The 19,837-nt window shown below is 44.4% G+C and overlaps 1 protein-coding gene across 6 annotated transcripts in view; it reads left to right on the top strand.

Moving 5' to 3' along the window:
* Nucleotides 1-19,837, top strand: part of PLEKHA7 (pleckstrin homology domain containing A7) — a 233,297-nt gene that overhangs the window by 159,186 nt on the left and 54,274 nt on the right. For all 6 annotated transcript variants that reach the window (XR_009215695.1, XM_058446809.1, XM_058446810.1 and 3 more), the window contains 2 exons: nt 217-317; nt 9,783-9,958. Coding sequence is in view for 5 of the 6 variants with exons in the window: in XM_058446809.1 (XP_058302792.1) it covers nt 217-317; nt 9,783-9,958 (277 nt within the window). In the remaining variant the exon portion in view is untranslated. The remainder of the gene's footprint in view (nt 1-216; nt 318-9,782; nt 9,959-19,837) is intronic.

The raw sequence follows: 19,837 nt of genomic DNA on the forward strand, positions 1-19,837 counted from the left end.
TGACTCCAGCTTGGGCAACAAGAGCGAAAACTCCGTCTCAAAAATAAATAAATAAATAGATAAAAGAATGGGTAGAGCTTTGCCTCTGTGTGGGTCGGAGGAGGATGGACATTACAAGGGGAGGAAACAACTTGGCTGAAGTTCTGGAAGCAGTGGGACGGATGAGCCCAGGGAAGCTTCCCAGAAGGTTGTTCTGATGCGTTTTTCCATTCAAAGACAGCCGAGAAGAAGCGGTCCTCGGGAGCATCCCCTTGCCCAGCTACGTGATCTCTCCTGTGGCCCCTGAGGATCGCATAAGCCGCAAATACTCCTTTAAGGTACTGCCCCTACACCTCTAATGCAGCCATTCTGTCTAAAGAAACTGTGTTCTCAAAATGTCTTCATAAAAGCAGTTGCTTTTGTCAGGAGAGGGAAGAAGCTAAGAAGTTAGAGAGTTTCAGATTCAGGTTAACGAAGTTGTAAGTTATTTAAACAAGAATAATATCACATGACCAGTACTGTCATTTGACTCTAAGCTTTGGAGTCGCCCAGCCATGTTCAAGTATTCACACCCCTCCTTCCTGTCACTGCCAGTCTTGTGGTTACCTATCGAAGCCCTTCCTGAGCTATGTTATCACCGTACTCAGCCAGCGTAACTAGCATCCAGCCATTTCATAGAACTGGTGACCCCTCATAATGGGTTTATATCCATTGTATTATGAAAACTCACATGGAAGGTTAGGGGCCTGTGTGTTGAAGAGGCTGTCAGCTTTGTCCACTTTGTTTATCTTGTTGAAAAGCAATTATAATGAAATTTGGTTTATCTTCTGGATCATAGAAGATTTCCAGGCAGATCCCTTTACCAGTGAAACCCCTTTCCTACTTGTTCTGTGTCTGTACCATTTGGGCTGAGTGAGGCCATGATAATTAATGGCAGTTTCGCCCTGTAGCACCTGTGAGGTCAGGTGTGGAGGCTCTTGGAAGGTGTGTTTAGGCTCAAACATGGGGAGTCCTGAGGTCTTCTCCATTGGTGGCCTCCACGGATTTCCTTCACTGCAGGTGTTAAGATCTTGGGTCCCTCAGGGAAGGTAAGGGTGGGGTGGATTGAAGATCTACTTTACTGGCAGTTGGAGTGGAAGTCCTAGAGAGCACTGAAGCAAGCAGCCCTTGGTGCCAGTCGCCACAGGGCACAGCCCTCTCTTGGCTGCTTAAGATATTAGGCAATGTCATACATGTCAAGCTGGAGTAGGGGCTCCTGTCCCCACTACACTTGTTGCTTGGCCGTTTCCATGTTGGAGGCACAAGATGAATACTAGACAGTAGGTCGTAAAACAGAGATTGAACAGAAGTCATGCTTTCCAGCCGTAGATAAAGGACCACGGGAAAGCTCAAGGTAAGACGCCTGCCATTCTCTGGAAGGGTTAAAGGAAAGTGTTGGTCTGCGGTGTCCCTGGTATGAGCAGCTTGTCCTTCATCTATGAGGGGCTTGCAAAGTGAGAGTCTCCATCAACACCTTGATCTGGAACCATGGTGGTGCTGGTGGTTGGAAAGTCAGTCTCATTTTCCTTCTACCTTTCCTTCCTAAGGAGGCACGGAACTGAGCTGATGCTGTGGCGTTACTCATCAACAGGTGTGAGTTGTTCCTCTCTTTCCCTCGAGTGATGCTACTGAGTGTCACTCCAGAATTGCTATGGATTGGTGATCCTGGGATACTGCTCTGTGTCATGTTGCATGGAATACTGTTGCCTTATATCTTTAAAACATGACGTGGGAAGTACTTTTATACACTTGACCTCATTTAATGCTCATGGTGAGGGAAGGATATGAGAGCTTAAGAAACTTTCCCAAAGTTACAAAGCTGGAAGAGGACAGAGGCAGAACTTGGCCCTGAATTCTATTCTCTTTCAGTTTTCTTATAGGGCTCCCACTTTGTATTATTTTCTCTTCTTCCTTACTTTTCTTCCATGTCTTATCTTGGTCACTTGCTGCACAGACATTGCAGGAGGTAGAAGGTGGTTTGAATTGACGTTAATTGTATCATTTTAGAAACTTATTGCTGGCTCTGAAAACATTTTTTTCAGTGCCTTTCAGATTCATCCTTTACAGCCTGAAAAATCTTCCTTAGGAAACCCTCCTTTCTAGAGTTGAGCACTGCCCAGTTGGGCAAACAATTGGGATAGTGATGTTACATATGATGTTTTGGGAACAACATTTGGCATATCCTTAAAGTAACATATCATAACTATATATATATTTTTTAATCTTAACACTTCATTGGAGGTGTGAAAGTAGATTCTAGGCAAACGTCTTTAATCTGTCTTAGATTTCTTTTCTTTTCTCAACATTTTTCTTAGAAAGACTGTACTAAGAGTGTTCCCTAAATCTTTTGTCTGGGAGACAGAAGGCATCGTGTATTTGGGAGAGGTCTTTGAGGTCCTCAGGATCTGAGAGCAGAGAAAAGCTACTACAGACAGATCTGGTGGTGTTTAGATAGTTCTCCAGAAAGGGCAATGGTTTCGTGAGTCTGAAAGAGTTATCTTTTCATTTGGGTTGCAGCATCCTTCTTTTAGGGGCCAGAGGGTAGGCCCTGGGGGCAGCTCAGGGTCTATATTCTTGGGCATACCAAGGAATACACAGTGTTTTGTGCCTGGCCTTGATACCTGTCTTTGATGTTGGTCCTTCTCTGTATATAGAGCTGAAGTTCTCAGACTGGTGCTAGGGTACCTTGTCAGAGACAGTTCAGAGTATCCACTGTACCTGGCCTACTCTTTAACCTTTAACTGAAATATAACTTTTCTTTCAATTAAGAAAGCAGGTCACAATGTGTATCAGCAGTACCTGTGACTTGGTCACCAATAGAAACCATAGATATCTTCATAACACATTACAGTTGTTGCAGGTATCTTGAAATATCATTTATGCTCATCACCATTTCAAAATCACAATAATTATTACATCTGCCACCAGATCCATTATGCAGTACGTTAGTAAACAAACACCTGCATCACTAGACCACACATTTAAAAAATATTTTAAGAACTATATTTCAATATAATAGATTTCCCTAATTTTGTCTGCTTAACATTCTAGAAAAGGTTCATAGGATTTATCAAACTGTTGATGTCCATGCCACAAAAAATGTTAAGGTCCCTGCTCAAGATTCTGAAGACATGCCAAGAGGCGTGGTTTTTCACTTATGTAGTTCTATTTGATAAACTTCTGTTGCACACTCTGATTGTCTATGGGGTAGTATAACAGATGCTAGGGATACAGCAATGAATAGGACAAAGTCCTTGCTTTTTTAGGGCTTATATTCTCAAGTTTGCATCAGCATGTGTATTATTACAGGATGAGAAGACAACAAGAAAGAGCTGCCTTTTTTCTCTCTCCTTTCAATTTTGTTCTTTATATATCTATCAAATTCATCTCCTCCTCTCCACTTCTGCTACCACTATTCTGTCTTAGCCACCACCATCCCCCGCTGGGGAGCACACTGTAGAGCAGGACCTAGTATATAGTAAGTGCTCTGTAAGCATTGGCTGTCGCTGATTCAGCCTTGGAATTCCTCTGCAGCCTACAGTTCATCCTCTATGTTGTTCCTAAGTTGCACCCTTGTTCAGGTTGTATTCCTAGCATAAGCCCTTCAGTGGTTCCCCATTGCTTTCAGGATAAAGCCAATTTTTTTTTTTTTTTTTTTTTCCTGAGACAGAGTTTCGCTCTTGTCGCCCAGGCTGGAGTACAATGGCACGGTCTTGGCTCACTGCAACCTCCGCCTCCCAGGTTCAGGCAATTCTCCTGCCTTAGCCTTCTGAGTGGCTGGGATTACAGGCACCTGCCACTGCGCCCAGCTAATTTTTGTTTTTTTTTTGTATTTTTAGTAGAGATGGGGTTTCACCATGTTGGCCAGGCCAGTCTCGAACTCCTGACCTCAGGTGATCCACCTGCCTTGGCCTCCCAAAGTGCTGAGATTATAGGCGTGAGCCACTGTGCCTGGCTGATTAAGCCAATTGTGATTCATGAGGCCCCAGCTTATATCTCCAGTCACATTTTTAGCCACTCCTATCTTATGTCTTTCCTCTAGCCATATACAGTTGCCTAAGGCCCCAGGACATTTCTTGCCTATAGGCCTTTACTTAAACTTCAGCCACAGTTGGCCGGGCGTGGTGGCTCAAGCAGTAATCCCAGCACTTTGGGAGGCTGAGGCAGGCGGATCACGAGGTCAGGAGATCGAGACCATCCTGGCTAACACTGTGAAACCCCATCTCTACTAAAAATATGATTTGCTGGGTGTGGTGGCTGGCACTGGTAGTCCCAGCTGTTCGGGAGGCAGAGGCAGGAGAATGGCATGAACCGAGGAGACAGAGCTTGCAGTGAGCTGAGATTGTGCCACTGCACTCCAGCCTGGGTGACAGAGCAAGACTCCGTCTCAAAAAAACAAAACAAAAAAAACTTCAGCCACAGCATAGAATGCCCTTTCCCCAACTCTTACTTGTCCTTCAGTTCTCTGCTCAGAGTCACCTTGCCTGGGAAGCCTTCTCTGAGCCCTCTGGACAGGTTAAGTACCCTTCTTCTCTACTTCCACAGCTCTGTCTCACTGCACTGTAAATGGTTGATTCACCCACCCAGACCTTTCACCCGGAAAACTGATTCATCAGCTAGTTCTGCTAGTCCCATTCTGTAGACAGAGACCACAGGGAGCATTCATGTGTAATTGGAATCGTGGCCAGTGACAGTGCTTATACCTCCCAAGATATGGTGGGTTCAGGCTTACTTCTATTTTGTATTTAGTTCCCTATAAATTTGTGATGGGGAGGGAGGAAGAAGAGTCTTAAAGTTTCCAGAATGCTCTTTCAGCCAACCTCCCTAGGTTGCTCAAGTGACTGCTCCTTCAGTAACATCAACTGACATCTTTTGAGCCTTACAAATGCCAGGCTGTGCTCTAAGCCGTGTATGTCTCCTTTCATCCTCACATGGCCTTATAAGGTAAATGCTACTTTTACCTATAGTCCCATTTTAAATATGAGGAAACAAGCATGAGGAGGTTGAGTAATTTACCCAGGGTTACCCAGTGGGCAAGAGGCAGAGTCCACCTTGGACCTCAGGCTGATTCCAAGAGCCCAAGTTCTTACCCTGTTCACTGTGCTGCTTGGAGTCAGCCTAAAGGTTGGACGTGAGAAGTTTCATTTCATTTCTTTTCTCTTCCCTTCTCTTCTCTTTTCTCCCTTTCCTTTCCCTTTTTCTTTACCTTTTCCTTTCCATGGAGTCTTTCTCTGTCACCCAGGCTGGAGTGTAGTGGTGTGATCTCCGCTTACTGCAACCTCTGCCTCCCAGGTTCAAGAGATTCTCCTGCCTCAGCCTTTTGAGTAGCTGGGGCTACAGGTGCCCATCACCACGCCAGGCTAATTTTTGTGTTTTTAGTAGAGACTGGGTTTCACCATGTTGGCCAGGCTTGTCTCAAACTCCTGAGCTCAGGTGACCTACCTGCCTCAGCCTCCAAAAGCGCTGGGATTACAGGCATGAGCCACTACACCCGGCGCCTTTTCTTAATCTCAATAAATGGTCACCACTACCTCTGCAAGTTGTAAACTTGAGACTCTTATTCTTTATACCTGGTGTTCCCTCTCCTCCTATATCCAGTCCATTGCCAAGGCCTGCAGGTATTACCTGCAAGTTCTCTCCAGACCCTGTCTGCTCCTCCCGTTCTCTGCCTCCACCACCATCTCTCACCTGTGCTCCTGTAGTAGCCTCCTGACCCGTCCCCCCTCACCTGTTTCTGCTGAATTGAACCTCTTCTCTGTACTGCAGCCAGAGTGGTCTTTCCAAACAAAATCTGAGCACATCATTCCCCAGTTTAAACCCTTTAATAAGGCTGGGCGCAGTGGCTCATGCCTGTAATTTCAGCACTTTGGGAAGCCAAAGTGGGTGGATCACTTGAGCCCAGGAGTTCCAGACCAGCCTGGGCAACGTGGCAAAACCCCATCTCTACAAAAAATACAAAAATTAGTCGGGCATGGTGGTGTGCTCCTGTAGTTCAGGCTACTCAGGAGGCTGGAGTGGGAGGATTGCTTGAACCAGGGAGGCGAAGGTTGCAGTGAGCGAAGATAGTACCACTGCACTCCAGCCTGGGCAACAGAGCAAGACCTTGTCTCAAAACAAAGCAAAGCAAAATAACACAACAAAACAAAACAAAACAAAACACTCTTTAATAGTTTCTCATTGCTCTTTCATGAAGACAAAACCCTACATGATCTGCAAGGCCCTGGTGGTCTGGCCCTGCCAACTTCGGCAGCCTCCCTTCATGCTGTTTCCCCCTCCATTCCTCTGCGCCAGTCATGCTGGCCTCATCCTTGAAGATGAACGCACTGTGTGCACGTGTCCTTCATCGGGTGCTACCTAGCTCCTCCCTGCTATTACTTAAATGGCAACCTACTACGTAGAAGGCAGCTGCAATGTCAGTTTCTCAGGGATCAAGCTGGGCTCTCCTGTTATCTTCCTCACAGCATCCTGACCTTCTTGATCACACTTACTACAGCTGTAGTTACTTGTCCATAGTATTTCTCTTCTATGTGGCTATAAACTGTCATGGCCTTGTTTAAGGCTGTCCCTCCAACTTTGGTAGGGTGCCTTTCACATAGTAAATAATAAATGATTCATTATTGTTGAACAAGTTCCAGAATGAGCCAGCCAGTTGATAGGCCCTGGCCTTTTGGGTGCTCCTCTATTTTCCACTGAGTTTCTCTATTCTCAAGGCTGATGTTGGGGGCTTGAACCATGAGGATTCTGGCTCCTTCACCAGTGCTGTCTAGAACTGAGGTCCAACAGCCAGGAGAGCAACCATATCCTAGGGGCATCATGTCTTTGAGGTAATTTCTTCACTCACATCCTGATTTCCTTTAGGCATAGCTTGTTTTCTATTCAGTTATGCAAAGTTGCTTCATAGGATTATGTTAACTGGAAAGCAAAGAGCAGAGAAAACAGTACCATCTGAGTTGAGACTAGGGCAGGAGTGAGAAGATTCACATCATCTGGGTCCTAGGCTCAGGACACTTTGGACTTGGGTCACTTGGCCAGATGAAAAGGAAACTCCCTGTACTTCTTGCCTTCACAGTTAATCCATTGAATATGCCCTCACACAAGCAGAATGCAGTTGGAATTTGTTCTTCAGAGTCAAAAGCAGCTGGGCACAGCACCTGCTGGTTTGATTAGTGACCAGGGTTATATTTGCAATCTATGTGTAACTCCTTCGTAATGGTGGATGTAACTCTCAAGGCTCATTCGCAAATAGACATGCAAACCCATGTCTGCATGTTTGAGGCATGTCCCATGTTGATCTCCTGGACAAGGCTGGCCCCATGAATTTTTTGTACAGCAGGGATCTACTGTCTTTATTGTACCTTGGAGGGCTCCCTATGCTTGTGTCTAGTGGGATAGGCACCTGTCCCAGAACCCTCTATGGCTGGGCACAAAAGGCTGGGACAGTGTGTCAGAGATCTTGTGGGATCATGGTCCAGGGGATATTTTCCAAGAATTTCTGCTGATTTTCAGTAAGACATGCACAGGTTCCTTCTTATTCTGTTCTTTTTTTTTTTTTTTTGAGACAGAGTCTCACTCTATCACCCAGGCCGGAGTGCAATGGCTCAATCTCAACTCACTGCAACCTCCACCTCCTGGGTCCAAGCAATTTTCATGCCTCAGCCTCCCGAGTAGCTGAGATTACAGGCATGTGCCACCATGCCCAGCTATTTTTTTTATTTTTAGTAGAGACGGGGTTTCAATATGTTGCCCAGGCTGGTCTTGAACTCCTAACTTCAGGTGATCCACCCGCCTTGGCTTCCAAAAGTGCTGGGATTACAGGTGTGAGCCACTGTGTCTGGCCTTATTCTGTTCTTATTGGCACATTTCCACCTTGCTTAAAATAGAAGGAATCCTTCCTGTGATAGTGAATAATAGCTTATACGCAAAGGAAGGATATCAGGTTTGCTTCAGCCACTATAGGGATACTTGGCTGCAGGCCAGGTTTGCCTAGCCTCCCTTGGCACTGAGCCGGATGGACTCAGATATATAAATGCCAGAAGCAGGCCCATATTTACTATGCATTTTGGATCTGGATTTTAAGAGGGCAGGGAGGAGAAGTAAATGCTGAAGGTTCATTTGAGAGGTTATCATCTGTGACCATTAGTGATTCCAGATGCATGTCGTTGTCTAGTTTTTCACTGGTTCTCATTTTGTTTTCTCTGCCTGGCCCTTGCATGGGGTCTGCCTTTCATGCTGGATTCAGAGTATCGAACCAGTTATCTGTGTAATCACCCTCACTTCTGGATAGAACCTGGGAGCAATATACAGAGAAGCCTGGACTTGGAGTCAGACCTGGGCTCTAATTCTTTGTTGTTTCAACAAATGTTTATTGAGCATCTACTATGTGCCAGGTACTGTTCCTGGGGATATAGTAGTGAACAAAATAGCAAAGTTCCTACTCTCATGTAGCTTATATTTATACAGGAAGGAGACAGATGATAAGCAGGTAATAAACAAGTATGTAAAATAAATAGCATCAGGTAATGGTAAGTGCTGTGAAGAATCTGTTATCAGGTGTGGAAATCTGGGAAAGTTACTTAACATCTCAGAGCTTTGTTTGCTACATCTGTAAAACAGAGATTCTGTCTCCACCTCTCAAGGCTGTTAGGATTACAATGAGATTAAAGTTGTGGAAGTACCTAGGAGACACACAGTAGGTACTCAGTAAATCTTCCTCTTTTCACATCATTTTCTTATGTAGATTTGGTGAGATTGTTCCTTGCAAATTTAAAAGATGGGTCTCTGGTTTATCAGAGCACAAGGGGAAAAACTGGTGTTGTCTCTGATTTGCAAATCTTCCCAGTCATTTTTCAGTGGTCATTCTGAGTACCTTTTTTTGAGATTTTTTTTTTTTTGCAAAGTTACATGTGAAAGCACCTTGAGGCAGAAGGACACAGTAGGTTTGCAAGAATATTTAGTTAACTGTTGTTCAGCTCTGTCCACCTCTGTAGTGCCTCTTTTGAGAGCTTGTTTGGAAGTTCTAGCAGGGGCCTGCAGCTACTAGTATACCCTTGACCGAAGACCGGTCCTCCTCTCTCAGGGATGGTCTTCCTCTTCGACTGGTGTGCAGCTTCAGGAGGGACACACATGGAGCAGTGAGGGAGGAAGGGGACACCCGCCTAGCCAGCCAGATCAGCCGAATCAACCCTGGCAATCAATGGGGTGACAGATGTCTCAGCCAGATTGCCCTCACATCCTGTAGTGCCTCTTTTGGAGAGACAGAACAGCAGCTTCTTTGAGGAGCACACATCACACTTCATGCCTAAGCAGTGAAGCACAGTGGACATCCACATCAAGCCACCTGCTGTTGCAGCCAGTTTTGAGTCAATTCTTGTCTGATTATAGCCAAAGCAGGAATCACAGGCTTCAGCAAAACCAAAACAGGGATTCCTAAGAGTCTGCCTCTATGAAATGAGGGTTTTCTGAAAAGCCTGTTTCTCACATAAGCCTTGACTTTGTGCACACTCCCAACCCCCAAAGCAGGAGTAAGATAAATAGGAAACAGTTACAGCTGCAGGGCTTTTACTATGGGAAACAGACAGCTGTCACTGGACCTGGCTGCACTAAGAAAGAAAAATCTAGCCTATGACGTTTCCTAGGTGTGGAAACAAGTTGGGTGGTGCTTGGGCTTTTAGTCTAGAAGGGCCATAGTGCCTCCTTGCTTTTGCTCCTATAAAGGAAATGTGTGATAACCTCCCTCTGACCTGCATTCTGTCTTCACGCTACAGGCTGTGCACACAGGGATGCGAGCACTCATCTATAACAGCTCCACGGCAGGCTCTCAGGGCGAGCAGTCGGGCATGAGGACCTACTACTTCAGTGCCGACACCCAGGAGGACATGAACGCTTGGGTCAGGGCCATGAACCAGGCTGCACAGGTGCTGTCTCGATCGTCACTGAAGAGGTTAGTCCTGATGGAGGGTCCCTGCCACAGCACCTCCTACGCCAGGATTGGGACCCAGATAGGTCCTCTTGGTGCCTGAGATTCCATTTACTCACTTGTATTAAGCATTGCCCTCTCTTTATAAACTTTCTTCATTAAACAAAAACACTAAGGCCTGGAAGGGTGAAATGACTGCCTGGGATCCACAGCCACGGAAACTGGCATGTGTGGGCTTCTCAGTTTTTCTTATGAATGGTGGAAGGGACAACCTTGGGGCACCAGGTGGGGAGAGGACAGGCAAGAAAGGTCTTGCAAACTGAAAATCTGCTACAGACTAACTGCCATGTTGCTGGGAGCTGACCTGGGAGTGATCTTCCGGTTGCTCCCTCTGAAATAGTTCAATCAAGCATATAATCAGAGATCTTGAAATTCCTGAGTCTGTTGGCTGTAGGTGATTCCCTGAGAGAAAACAAGAGGAATATGAGTGGAGTCGAGGGCTCAGAGAGATCAGAGTGGCCCTGAAAAAGTCTGGGTATACCTTTATCTGACCTTCATCTCACATTGGGCCCATTCCTTCCCATCCTGACACTTTGCTCTTTGACAGTGTTCTTTCAATGAGGCCTCAAAACTCAAGCGTATTCTCCTGTAACCTAAGGGTGGAACTTTTTAGTGACTGGAAATGGATTGCACTGGTATGTTTAGCTTGTGAATCTTTCCACCTCACCTATATGTGGTTTTCGGAATTCGTGGTACTTCCTAGCTTTATGATCTCTTTCATGCAGTGTATAGACCTCATGAAATATAAATATAGCTATAAATAGTGACCTCCATCAAGAGGCCAGGGTATAGTCAGGCCCTACCTTCTGGAGCTCCCATAGCACTTCAGTCTGAGCATTTTTCACAGTGTTTTTGTTTCCCCCTTCTGTCTACTTTTCAGTATCCTAGGCTTAAAGTAGATATCATTTTTATATCTTGGTTTTGTTTTGTTTTGTTTTGTTTTGTTTCGAGACAGAGTCTCGCTTTTGTCGCCCAGGCTGGAGTGCAATGGCATGATCTTGGCTCACTGCAACCTCCGCCTCCTGGGTTCAAGTGATTCTTCTGCCTTAGCCTCCCAAGTAGCTGGGATTACAGGTGCCCGCCATCACACCCAGCTAATTTTTCATATTTAGTAGAGATGGGGTTTCACCATGTTGGCCAGGCTGGTCTTGAACTCCTGACTTCAAGTGATCCACCCACCTTGGTCTCCCAAAGTGCTGGGATTACAGGCATGAGCCACCATGCCCGGCCTGTCTTTATATCTAAATGCACAACATCTGACACATAGTAAGCTCTCAAATGTCTGGTGAGTGACTGAGTGAGAGATTCAATGAATGAATGAATGAAGATGTTGAACAGGACAGGACCAAAGACTGCCCTAGGAGCTTCCCCATGGGCCCTGAATCAGTAACTAAGTCAATTTTGGCTCTACTTCCAGCATTGTCATCCAGCCTGCATTTTTCTATTGTTTCCATAATAATGATCTGAAAGACTTTGCCAGTAGCCTGCGGGGCTCAGCTCACAGTGTGGTTGGCATTTCCCTTCTCACCCCAGGAGAAGGAAACTGGGTAGATTTGACACATCTTACTCCTAGTGCACAGGCTAGTCCCCAACCGTCACTGTTTCCTGGTCTTTATTTTTCATTCTTTATATATATATATATATGTTTACAGTATATGTATGTAGTCATTCCTTGGTATCCATGGAGGACTGGTGCCAGGAAGCCCCACAGATACCAAAATACTCAGAGTCCCTTATATAAAATGGTGTGTTTGCATATAACCTACGCACATACTTTAAATCATTTCTAGATTGCAAGATTACATATAATACCTAATACAATGTAAATACTATGTAAATAGTTGTTATACTGTATTGTTTAGGAAATAATGACAAGAAAATAAGTCTGCGTGTGTTCAGTACAGACACAACCATCCTTTTTTCCCCCCTCTAAATATGTTTAATTTGTGGTTGGTTGAATCCATGGATATGAAACCCTGGATACAGAAGGCCGACTATGTATATATGTGTGTGTGTGTATATATGTATATATTTATAATTAAGTATATACAAATTATTAAATATATATTAAATGTATATTTAACTATATAATAAATGAAAACATTCTAGGTATAAAAATGCAAAAACTGAAGACAAAGATATCCCAAATTACCTTCCCAAGGTAATCTCTATAATCTGGTTAATTGGCTTTTAAACTATTTTCTATGCATTTATATATGTATATGGACTTATAGAAATATATAGGTTTCTTTTGTGCTTTCTGAAAGCATGAATAATGACATCTTAAGGATCACTCACTATCAGTATATATGAATCACATTTAATTTTTACTCATATGGTATTTCATAGTGTAGATGTACCGTAGTGTATTTTTAAAACCTGTATTTAAAATTTTTGTATTAACCTTCCAAAAGCCTCTGCATGTGTGAGTCTTTCAGATTGCTGGGTAAAAGTATAATACATTTTTAATTTTAATCAATACCACCAAACTGCCCTTTAAAGAAAGCTGTGTGGCCGGGCGCGGTGGCTCACGCCTGTAATCCCAGCACTTTGGGAGGCCGAGGCGGGTGGATCACGAGGTCAGGAGATCGAGACCATCCTGGCTAACATGGTGAAACCCCATCTCTACTAAAAATATGAAAAATTAGCAGAGTGTGGTGGTGGGTGCCTGTGGTCCCAGCTACTCGGGAGGCTGAGGCAGGAGAATGGCGTGAACCCGGGAGGCAGAGCTTGCAGTAAGCAGAGATCATGCCACTGCACTCCAGCCTGGGCAACAGAGCGAGACTCTGTCTCAAAAAAAAAAAAAAAAAGAAAGGTGTGTATTCCACTAGTGAGTGTGTCATTTCCCCATATCTTTGCCAATAGTTGATGTTATGTCTTAATTTTACTGGTCTGATACATAAATAGTATCTGATTATCTTAATGTGTATTTCCATGATGGTTAGGATCTTTTATATTTATTTCCACTTTTTTTTTTTTTTTTTTTAAAGACACGGAGTCTCGATCTGTCACCCTGGCTGGAGTACAGTGGTATGATCATAGTTCACTGCAGCCTCGAACTCCTGGGCTCAAGCAGTCCTCCCATGTCAGCCTCCCTAGTAGCTGGGACCTCAGCTGTGGGCCACCACATCATGCCTGGCTAATTTTAAAACATTTTTTAGAGACAGAGGCTCACTATGTTGCCCTGCCTGGTCTTGAATTCCTTGCCTCAAGCAATCCTCCTAGCTCAGCCTCCCAAGTAGCTGAGATGACAGTCACCAGCCACCATGCCCAGCTCAATGGGCACGTGTGTTTCCTATTAAGGGAATTGCCTGTACCTATCCTCTGCCCATTTTTCTACTGAGTTGTTTGCCTTTTCTTGCTGCCTCCTTTCCTGTGTGCTCTGAAATCTGCCAGGTTAACAGTGCTGCTTAGCCTCTTGCAGAGGTTGTTGATAGGCTATGGAATTTGTTTTTCCTCTTCTTTGAAAATCAGAATGCTGTTTGCCAGTTTCTAATATTCTGGTCTTTTCCCCCTTCCCTTTGATTCCTCAGAGATCACCCAATAGGTTTCTCAAGCCCAGCTTCCCTTATGTCGCTGGGGCACCACCGATAGCTGGGCCTGGAGCTCAACTACGGGAGAGTAGGGCTTCCTGTTCTTCCTCCCCATCGTGGACTTTCAGGCTCTCTTAACCAGGTTTGTTCCCTTTTTCCTGGTGAAGATCATTCTTCTTAATGAAAATGTGGAATTAAACCCAGAAGCTGGAGAATTCTGCCTTCTCTGTTTATGTTGGGTCATCTTCCCTAAGCAGAGACACCTACATCTCTTTTTTTTTAAAACCCCATTTATTTTAATAAATAGAAATTTTGTTTTTGTTTTGTTTTACTTTAAATAAACAAACAGCTCCTTCTAGACTTTACTTTTTCTGCCATTGTTCATGTGGGCCCATTCCACTATGGATTTGTGCCCCACCTTCCATTTCTTAATACATGTCCTTTTAAAATTTGAGCTTCAAGAGTTCCCTGTGTTATTACACTAGAGATGGCAAAATGGGTTTCTTCTGGTGTCCCAACTTTGCTCAATTCATTGTGGCTGAGTGGGATGCTAGGTGAGAGAGAATTTGAGAACAAGATTGAACTTTATAGGAAAAAAGTGCATGATTGATAAATGATGTCTGGCTAGAACCCTTGAGGATTAATCTACATAGCTGAGATTTGGGTATTTTTTAGCATCACATTTTGGTGTTGGAAGGGTTCCTCCCCTTTCCCTAGTCTCAGGCCATTGTATCATCCCTAGTTTTTCTCTGACATTGAGATGTATTCTTATTATGCTCTTAATAAACTCTTAAAACTCCATGATCATGTTTGCCCAAGGTTTCATCCCTTTAAAAATAAAAAACACAGGCCAGGTGCAGTGGCTCATGCCTGTAATCCTAGCACTTTGGGAGGCCAAAGCAGGCAGACCACTTGAGGTCAGGAGTTTGAGACTAGACTGGCCAACATGGTGAAACTCCATCTCTACTAAAAATACAAAAATTAGCTGGGTGTGGTGGCAGGTTCCTGTAATCCCAGCTACTCAGAAGGCTGAGGCAGGAGAATCACTTGAACTCAGGAGGCAGAGGTTTCAGTGAGCCAAGATCATGCCATTGCACTCCAGCCTGGGTGACAGAGTGAGACTTTGTCTCAAAAACAAAACAAAAAACAGAAAAAACAAAAAAGCCCAAGAAACTAAAACAAAATAAAAAACACAAGTTTTTCCAGCTTCTGAGTCACAATAAAGACATAATAGCATTTCTCCATAAGTTTCTGAGAGCTGAAATTTCCAGCCAAGCAAATACAGACTTATTAAATGTTCTATTTTTCCAGAATAAGATGTTCAGACATTTGGTTGGTTAAAATTATTCGTCAGGCAGACTAAATCTTGCCTGTCTTCCAGTTTGGTGTTTTGCCTTAGAAAAGCTCCATCTCTGTAAGTGGGTGGCCCCAACAGTAGCCTTTTATTTGCTCCCTGTTATTCTCACCCAGAGGCTTCTCTCTTTATTCATACAGGCAGATGCTTCCTTTATTAGTGGTGGTATGTATTAGGACTGTTTGACTGCAGATGACAGAAAATACAGATAAATTTACCTTTAAAAGGAGGGAATTTATTGGTTCATGTCACTGAGAAGCCCAAGATAGATCTGGCTTTAGAAACAATGGGGTTCAAGGCTCAGACAATATCACTAGAGGTCATATTCTCAGGCTCTGGGCTCTTCCCACCTGTGTGTTGAATTCAGTCTTGAGCTCCACGAGGAGGTCCCTGGCACATCTAGGGCCTGGTGGCAAGATAGCTGCAGTGGTCCCAAACTCGTATCATCAAGGTTAAAATCCAGTAGGAAAGAGCCAGAGTCTGGTCCAGAAGCTCTGAGATTCATACTGATTAGACAGGTTTAGTTTACATTTATGTCCCCAACCATCTTCCGTGACCAGGGACAACATCATGCTGATCGCAGAGGCCTGAAACACATGCTTCACTTCTGAGAACCAGGGGTGGAGCCCTATCCAGGCTGTGAAGACTGAGAGTGAGGTGGTGCGGGTTCCCAAGGAAGTGTTAGGGCTCCATGGGCAGAGGACTATGGGCAGAAATGGCTTACTGGGACATGGTAAAGAGGGCATCAGTAATCAATGTCCAGGCTGGCTGATTTATCCCTCACTTCCTACTATACCTATTTCTTTTGCCTTAAGTATCTCCTCCCAGTGCTTAGTCTGAAATTGGATAGACCTGGGTTCAAATCCCTGCTCTACTACTTTCTAGCTGTGTCATCTTGTGCAAATTATGCATGCTTTTGAAACCTTGATTTTTCTTAGTTCATAGGCTTGCTACAAGGATTAAATGAAACAAATGTATCAAGTGCTTACTTAGTCCAGTGCCTGAGACATAGTAGGTGCTCCCTATCAGCTATATTAACTTCCATAGGATTTGCTTTGACAGTATTTTCAGCTGTTTTCTCTTTACCCTCTTCCAGTTTCATCATTAATTCCTAGATCTCAATGATGAGTCTCCTATGAACAAACTGCACTCTCTCCTCTGCCAGAATGTACTCATCTCCTAGCAGTGTGAGTTGTTCAACAGTTCAGGGTCCCTACAGCCCCATCCCTCAGTCCTATTTGTCTTCAGCTCCCACTTCCCCCAGCCTCTTCCTATTCTTCTGGCCCAGGAGCAGAGCTAAGAGTCCTCACTGCAACTCTGACTTTTTTATTTGAGACAAAGTCTCACTCTGTCACCCAGGCTGGAGTGCAGTGGCATGATCTTGGCTCACTGCAACCTCTGCCTCCCAGGCTCAAGTGAACCTCCCACCTCAGCCTCCTGAATAGCTAGGACTACAGGCATGTGCCACTGTGCCTGGCTCATTTTTTGTATTTTTTGTAGAGATGAGGTTTCACCATGATGTGCAGACTGGCCTCGAACTCCTGGGCTCAAGTGATCCACCTACCTCAGCCTCCCAAAGTGTTAGGATTACAGGCGTGAGCCACCGCGCCTAGCCTGCACCTCTGACTTTTGTTCTCTTGTTTGTTACGCAGGCTTCAGAATTCCATGATAGACATTAATTCCAGTATTTTTGAGATGCCATGCCACGTGCTGTGAGGGACACCCTGCACTACTGGCAGGGCCTGCTCTCTGCCCCCCTCCCCAGTCATCTTCTGCCTCACGTCCGTATTCTTCTACTGGCCATGCTGTGGACTCTGGTTTTTGATTCTCAACAACCTTTTTGAAATCTGTCTTACCGACTTCCTCCATAATACTGCCTTTTCTATCTTGTCTAAGGATGTTTTTTCCTCTCTAATAAGCTAAAGCACCAACTAAGGAGGTTATTTGGCATTTACAGCTCACAAAACTGAGAAGTGACTCAGGCAGGAGGGCATATTAAAAAACAACTCATCCTTTTTCTCAATTTCCTAACCTCTGTGTTCTCTGGAGTAGCTGCAGTCCTGTCTTGGGACTAAAGAAACTTGTAGTAGAGTCACCTTTAGAATAAAATCCAATTTCCTTAGTAAGTCTCTGGAAACCCTGCACGGGCCTGGTCCTTACAGATACCTTTGGTTCATCTCTTGCCATTTCCCATTCTCTGAGGCATGCTGAACTTCTTTCAGCAACTTGAATTGGTGCATTTGTTCATGCATTCATCCATTTAGTCTTTTATTCTATAAATATTTATTAAGGATGGCCAGGTATGGTGTCTCATGCCTGTAATCCCAGCACTTTGGGAGGCCTGGGCAGGTGGATCACCTGAAGTCAGGGGTTTGAGACCAGCCTGGTCAACATGGCAAAACGCTGTCTCTATTAAAAATACAAAAATTAGCATGGTGGCGCATGCCTGTAATCCCAGCTACTCAGGAGGCTGAGACAGGAGAATCGCTTGAACCCGGGAGGAGGAGGCTGTAGTGAGCCAAAACCGCACCACTGCACTCCAGCCTGGGTGACAGAGCAAGACTCCATCTCAAAAATATATATATATATATATATATATATATATATGGAACTCCTGAGCTCAGGTGATCCACCCACCTTGGCCTCCCAAAGTGCTGCCATATATATATGGCATATTGTGGGTCAAACACTGTTAAAGATGTTAAGAATACAGCAGTGTTCAAAGAGAGAGAGGCAAGGTGCCATGCTGCTTACATTCTGGAGGGGTGGGGCAGGAAGACAGACCATAAACAGGAAAACAAGAAATCATTAAGACAATTTGTATCATGATCTATACATGAAGGCAGTAAGACCAAGTGATGAGTTAGGGTAGGACTAGGGCAAGGGAGTAGCCACTTTTGTTTGGGTGGTTAGGGAAGGATTCTAGAAGGGGATGTTGGGGAGATGGGGCCTGATTGATACAAGAAAGTCAGATATACAAAACTTTGAGGAGGGGTATTCTGGGCAGAGGTGATGGCATGTACAAATGAGTGTAGAGCATGGCTGAACCAAAGTGAGCAAGGGGAGAATAGACTGATGAGGTCTGGGAGGATAGAGGTCCTTCTCTTGAGGCAACCAGGATCCCTCTGGGCTTTGCTCACCCACTTTACCAGCCCTCTCACCTGCACCAGGGCCCTCTCACCTGCACCAGGGCAACCCCAACACTCTCAGGTTAGCCTAGATGAATGATATTTCCTCCTTCCCTGACTATTCAGCGTGTCAGATGCCTCTGTTGGTAGTACACTGTCATTCCTTATTCATAGGTCTTTCATGCTAAAGTTATGTTGACCTGCTTTCTCATTGTCACCCCTACCAGACTTAAAGCTCCTTGAAAATGAGAACTGCATAGGTCTCATCTGTCCGTGCCTGGCATATAATAAGTGTTCAGTTAATGCGTAGATATGTGGGGGTTTGGGCTACAAATTTTCATATGCAGTTATCCAAAGAGCTGAAATCTCAAGAAGTTTTATCTTTCACAAATGCAAGTGTAAAAAAAGGACATTTCTTCATTTTTTGAGGAAGTTTCAGCAGTTTTACAAAGCACACAATGGTTACACACAAAGTCAACTTTGTGATAATGCATTTTCAAGGAGTCAAATTTGCAAAAGATGCATAAAACAAATTAGGATGCTCTAGAAGTCTTTATACAATTTGTACCTCCAGTATTGGAAACAATGTGAAGGTGAAATACATAACATAGCAAATTGGCCCTATGTGTGAAGGGACAGACGTTGCACATGATTGACTAATTTGGCAGGGGAGATTTCTGGTATTTTTTGCTTGCATTTTCACTGTTATGATTTTCAAAATACTCGCTGCACTTGCATTTGGAGAATGGTTGTAGTATAGAAATGTTGTAGTATTTGCTGTCCATTTGAAAGTCTGGTTCTTGCTCAGCTGTTGCAATTAAGCACTCTTCCCCTTTTGCATCACCAGTGATAATTAGCTTTTAAACTTTTGTCCTTCACCATTAAGTAGCCCTGTACACTTACCATAGCTATTTTGCAAGGGAACAGTTTTACTGATCTCTTCCATTGTGCTGGAAGGAATACAGGAAGAAGGAATGATATTTGGCTTCTCCATTACCACATCTGGCCTTGAGGATTTCAACATTCTGGATTTTAATCTTTTGGGATTGTGATTTTCGACTTTAGGGATTTTGACCTCTTGGGATTATGGTGTTCAGGATTGTATCTTTTGAGATTATGATCTGCACCAAGTACATGGATGTTTGGGTGGCCAGGTGGGTAGGTAGATGAATGGATGAACAGATGAACAAAACAGCTGGGAAACCTCTACCTGTAAGATGTTCCAGTGAGGATGTGGGATGGCTGGGAGTGATCGGAACACTCTCCTGGGACTCGTGCATGGGGGATCGACCTGCTCAGAAGTGGCCCACACATTTTGGGTTATTTGCACTCTCTTTAAGAGCTAAGTCTTTGGCCTTCCAAACTCTAATCACCATGGGCAAAGTGTAGCTGGACAGCCCTGGAGGCTGGACTGGCCTTTTGGATCATCAGCAGAAGTAATTTATAGACATGTTTTCAGCCTTGCACAGGGCTTTGGAGTCGTATCAGATAAGGTTTGAGTCCTGCTTATGTCACTAGTTTCATGATCCAAGGTAAGTTGGCTAACATCTCTGAGCATCACTTTCATTACCTTTTTATTTTTGAGAGAGAGAGTCTGGCCTTGTCACCCAGGCTGGAGTGCAAGGCATGATCTCAGCTCACTGCAACCTCCACCTCCCAGGTTCAAGCGATTCTCCTGCCTCAGCTTCCTGAGCAGCTGGGACTACAGACGCCCGCCACCATGCCTGGCTAATATTTTTTGTATTTTTAATAGAAACGGGGTTTCGCCATGTTGGCCAGGCTGGTCTTGAACTTCTGAGCTCAGGTGATCCACCCACTTTGGCCTCCC

This window comes from Hylobates moloch, unplaced genomic scaffold (genome assembly GCF_009828535.3).
Source record: "Hylobates moloch isolate HMO894 unplaced genomic scaffold, HMol_V3 SCAFFOLD_11, whole genome shotgun sequence".
In the NCBI taxonomy this organism is placed as follows: domain Eukaryota; kingdom Metazoa; phylum Chordata; class Mammalia; order Primates; family Hylobatidae; genus Hylobates; species Hylobates moloch.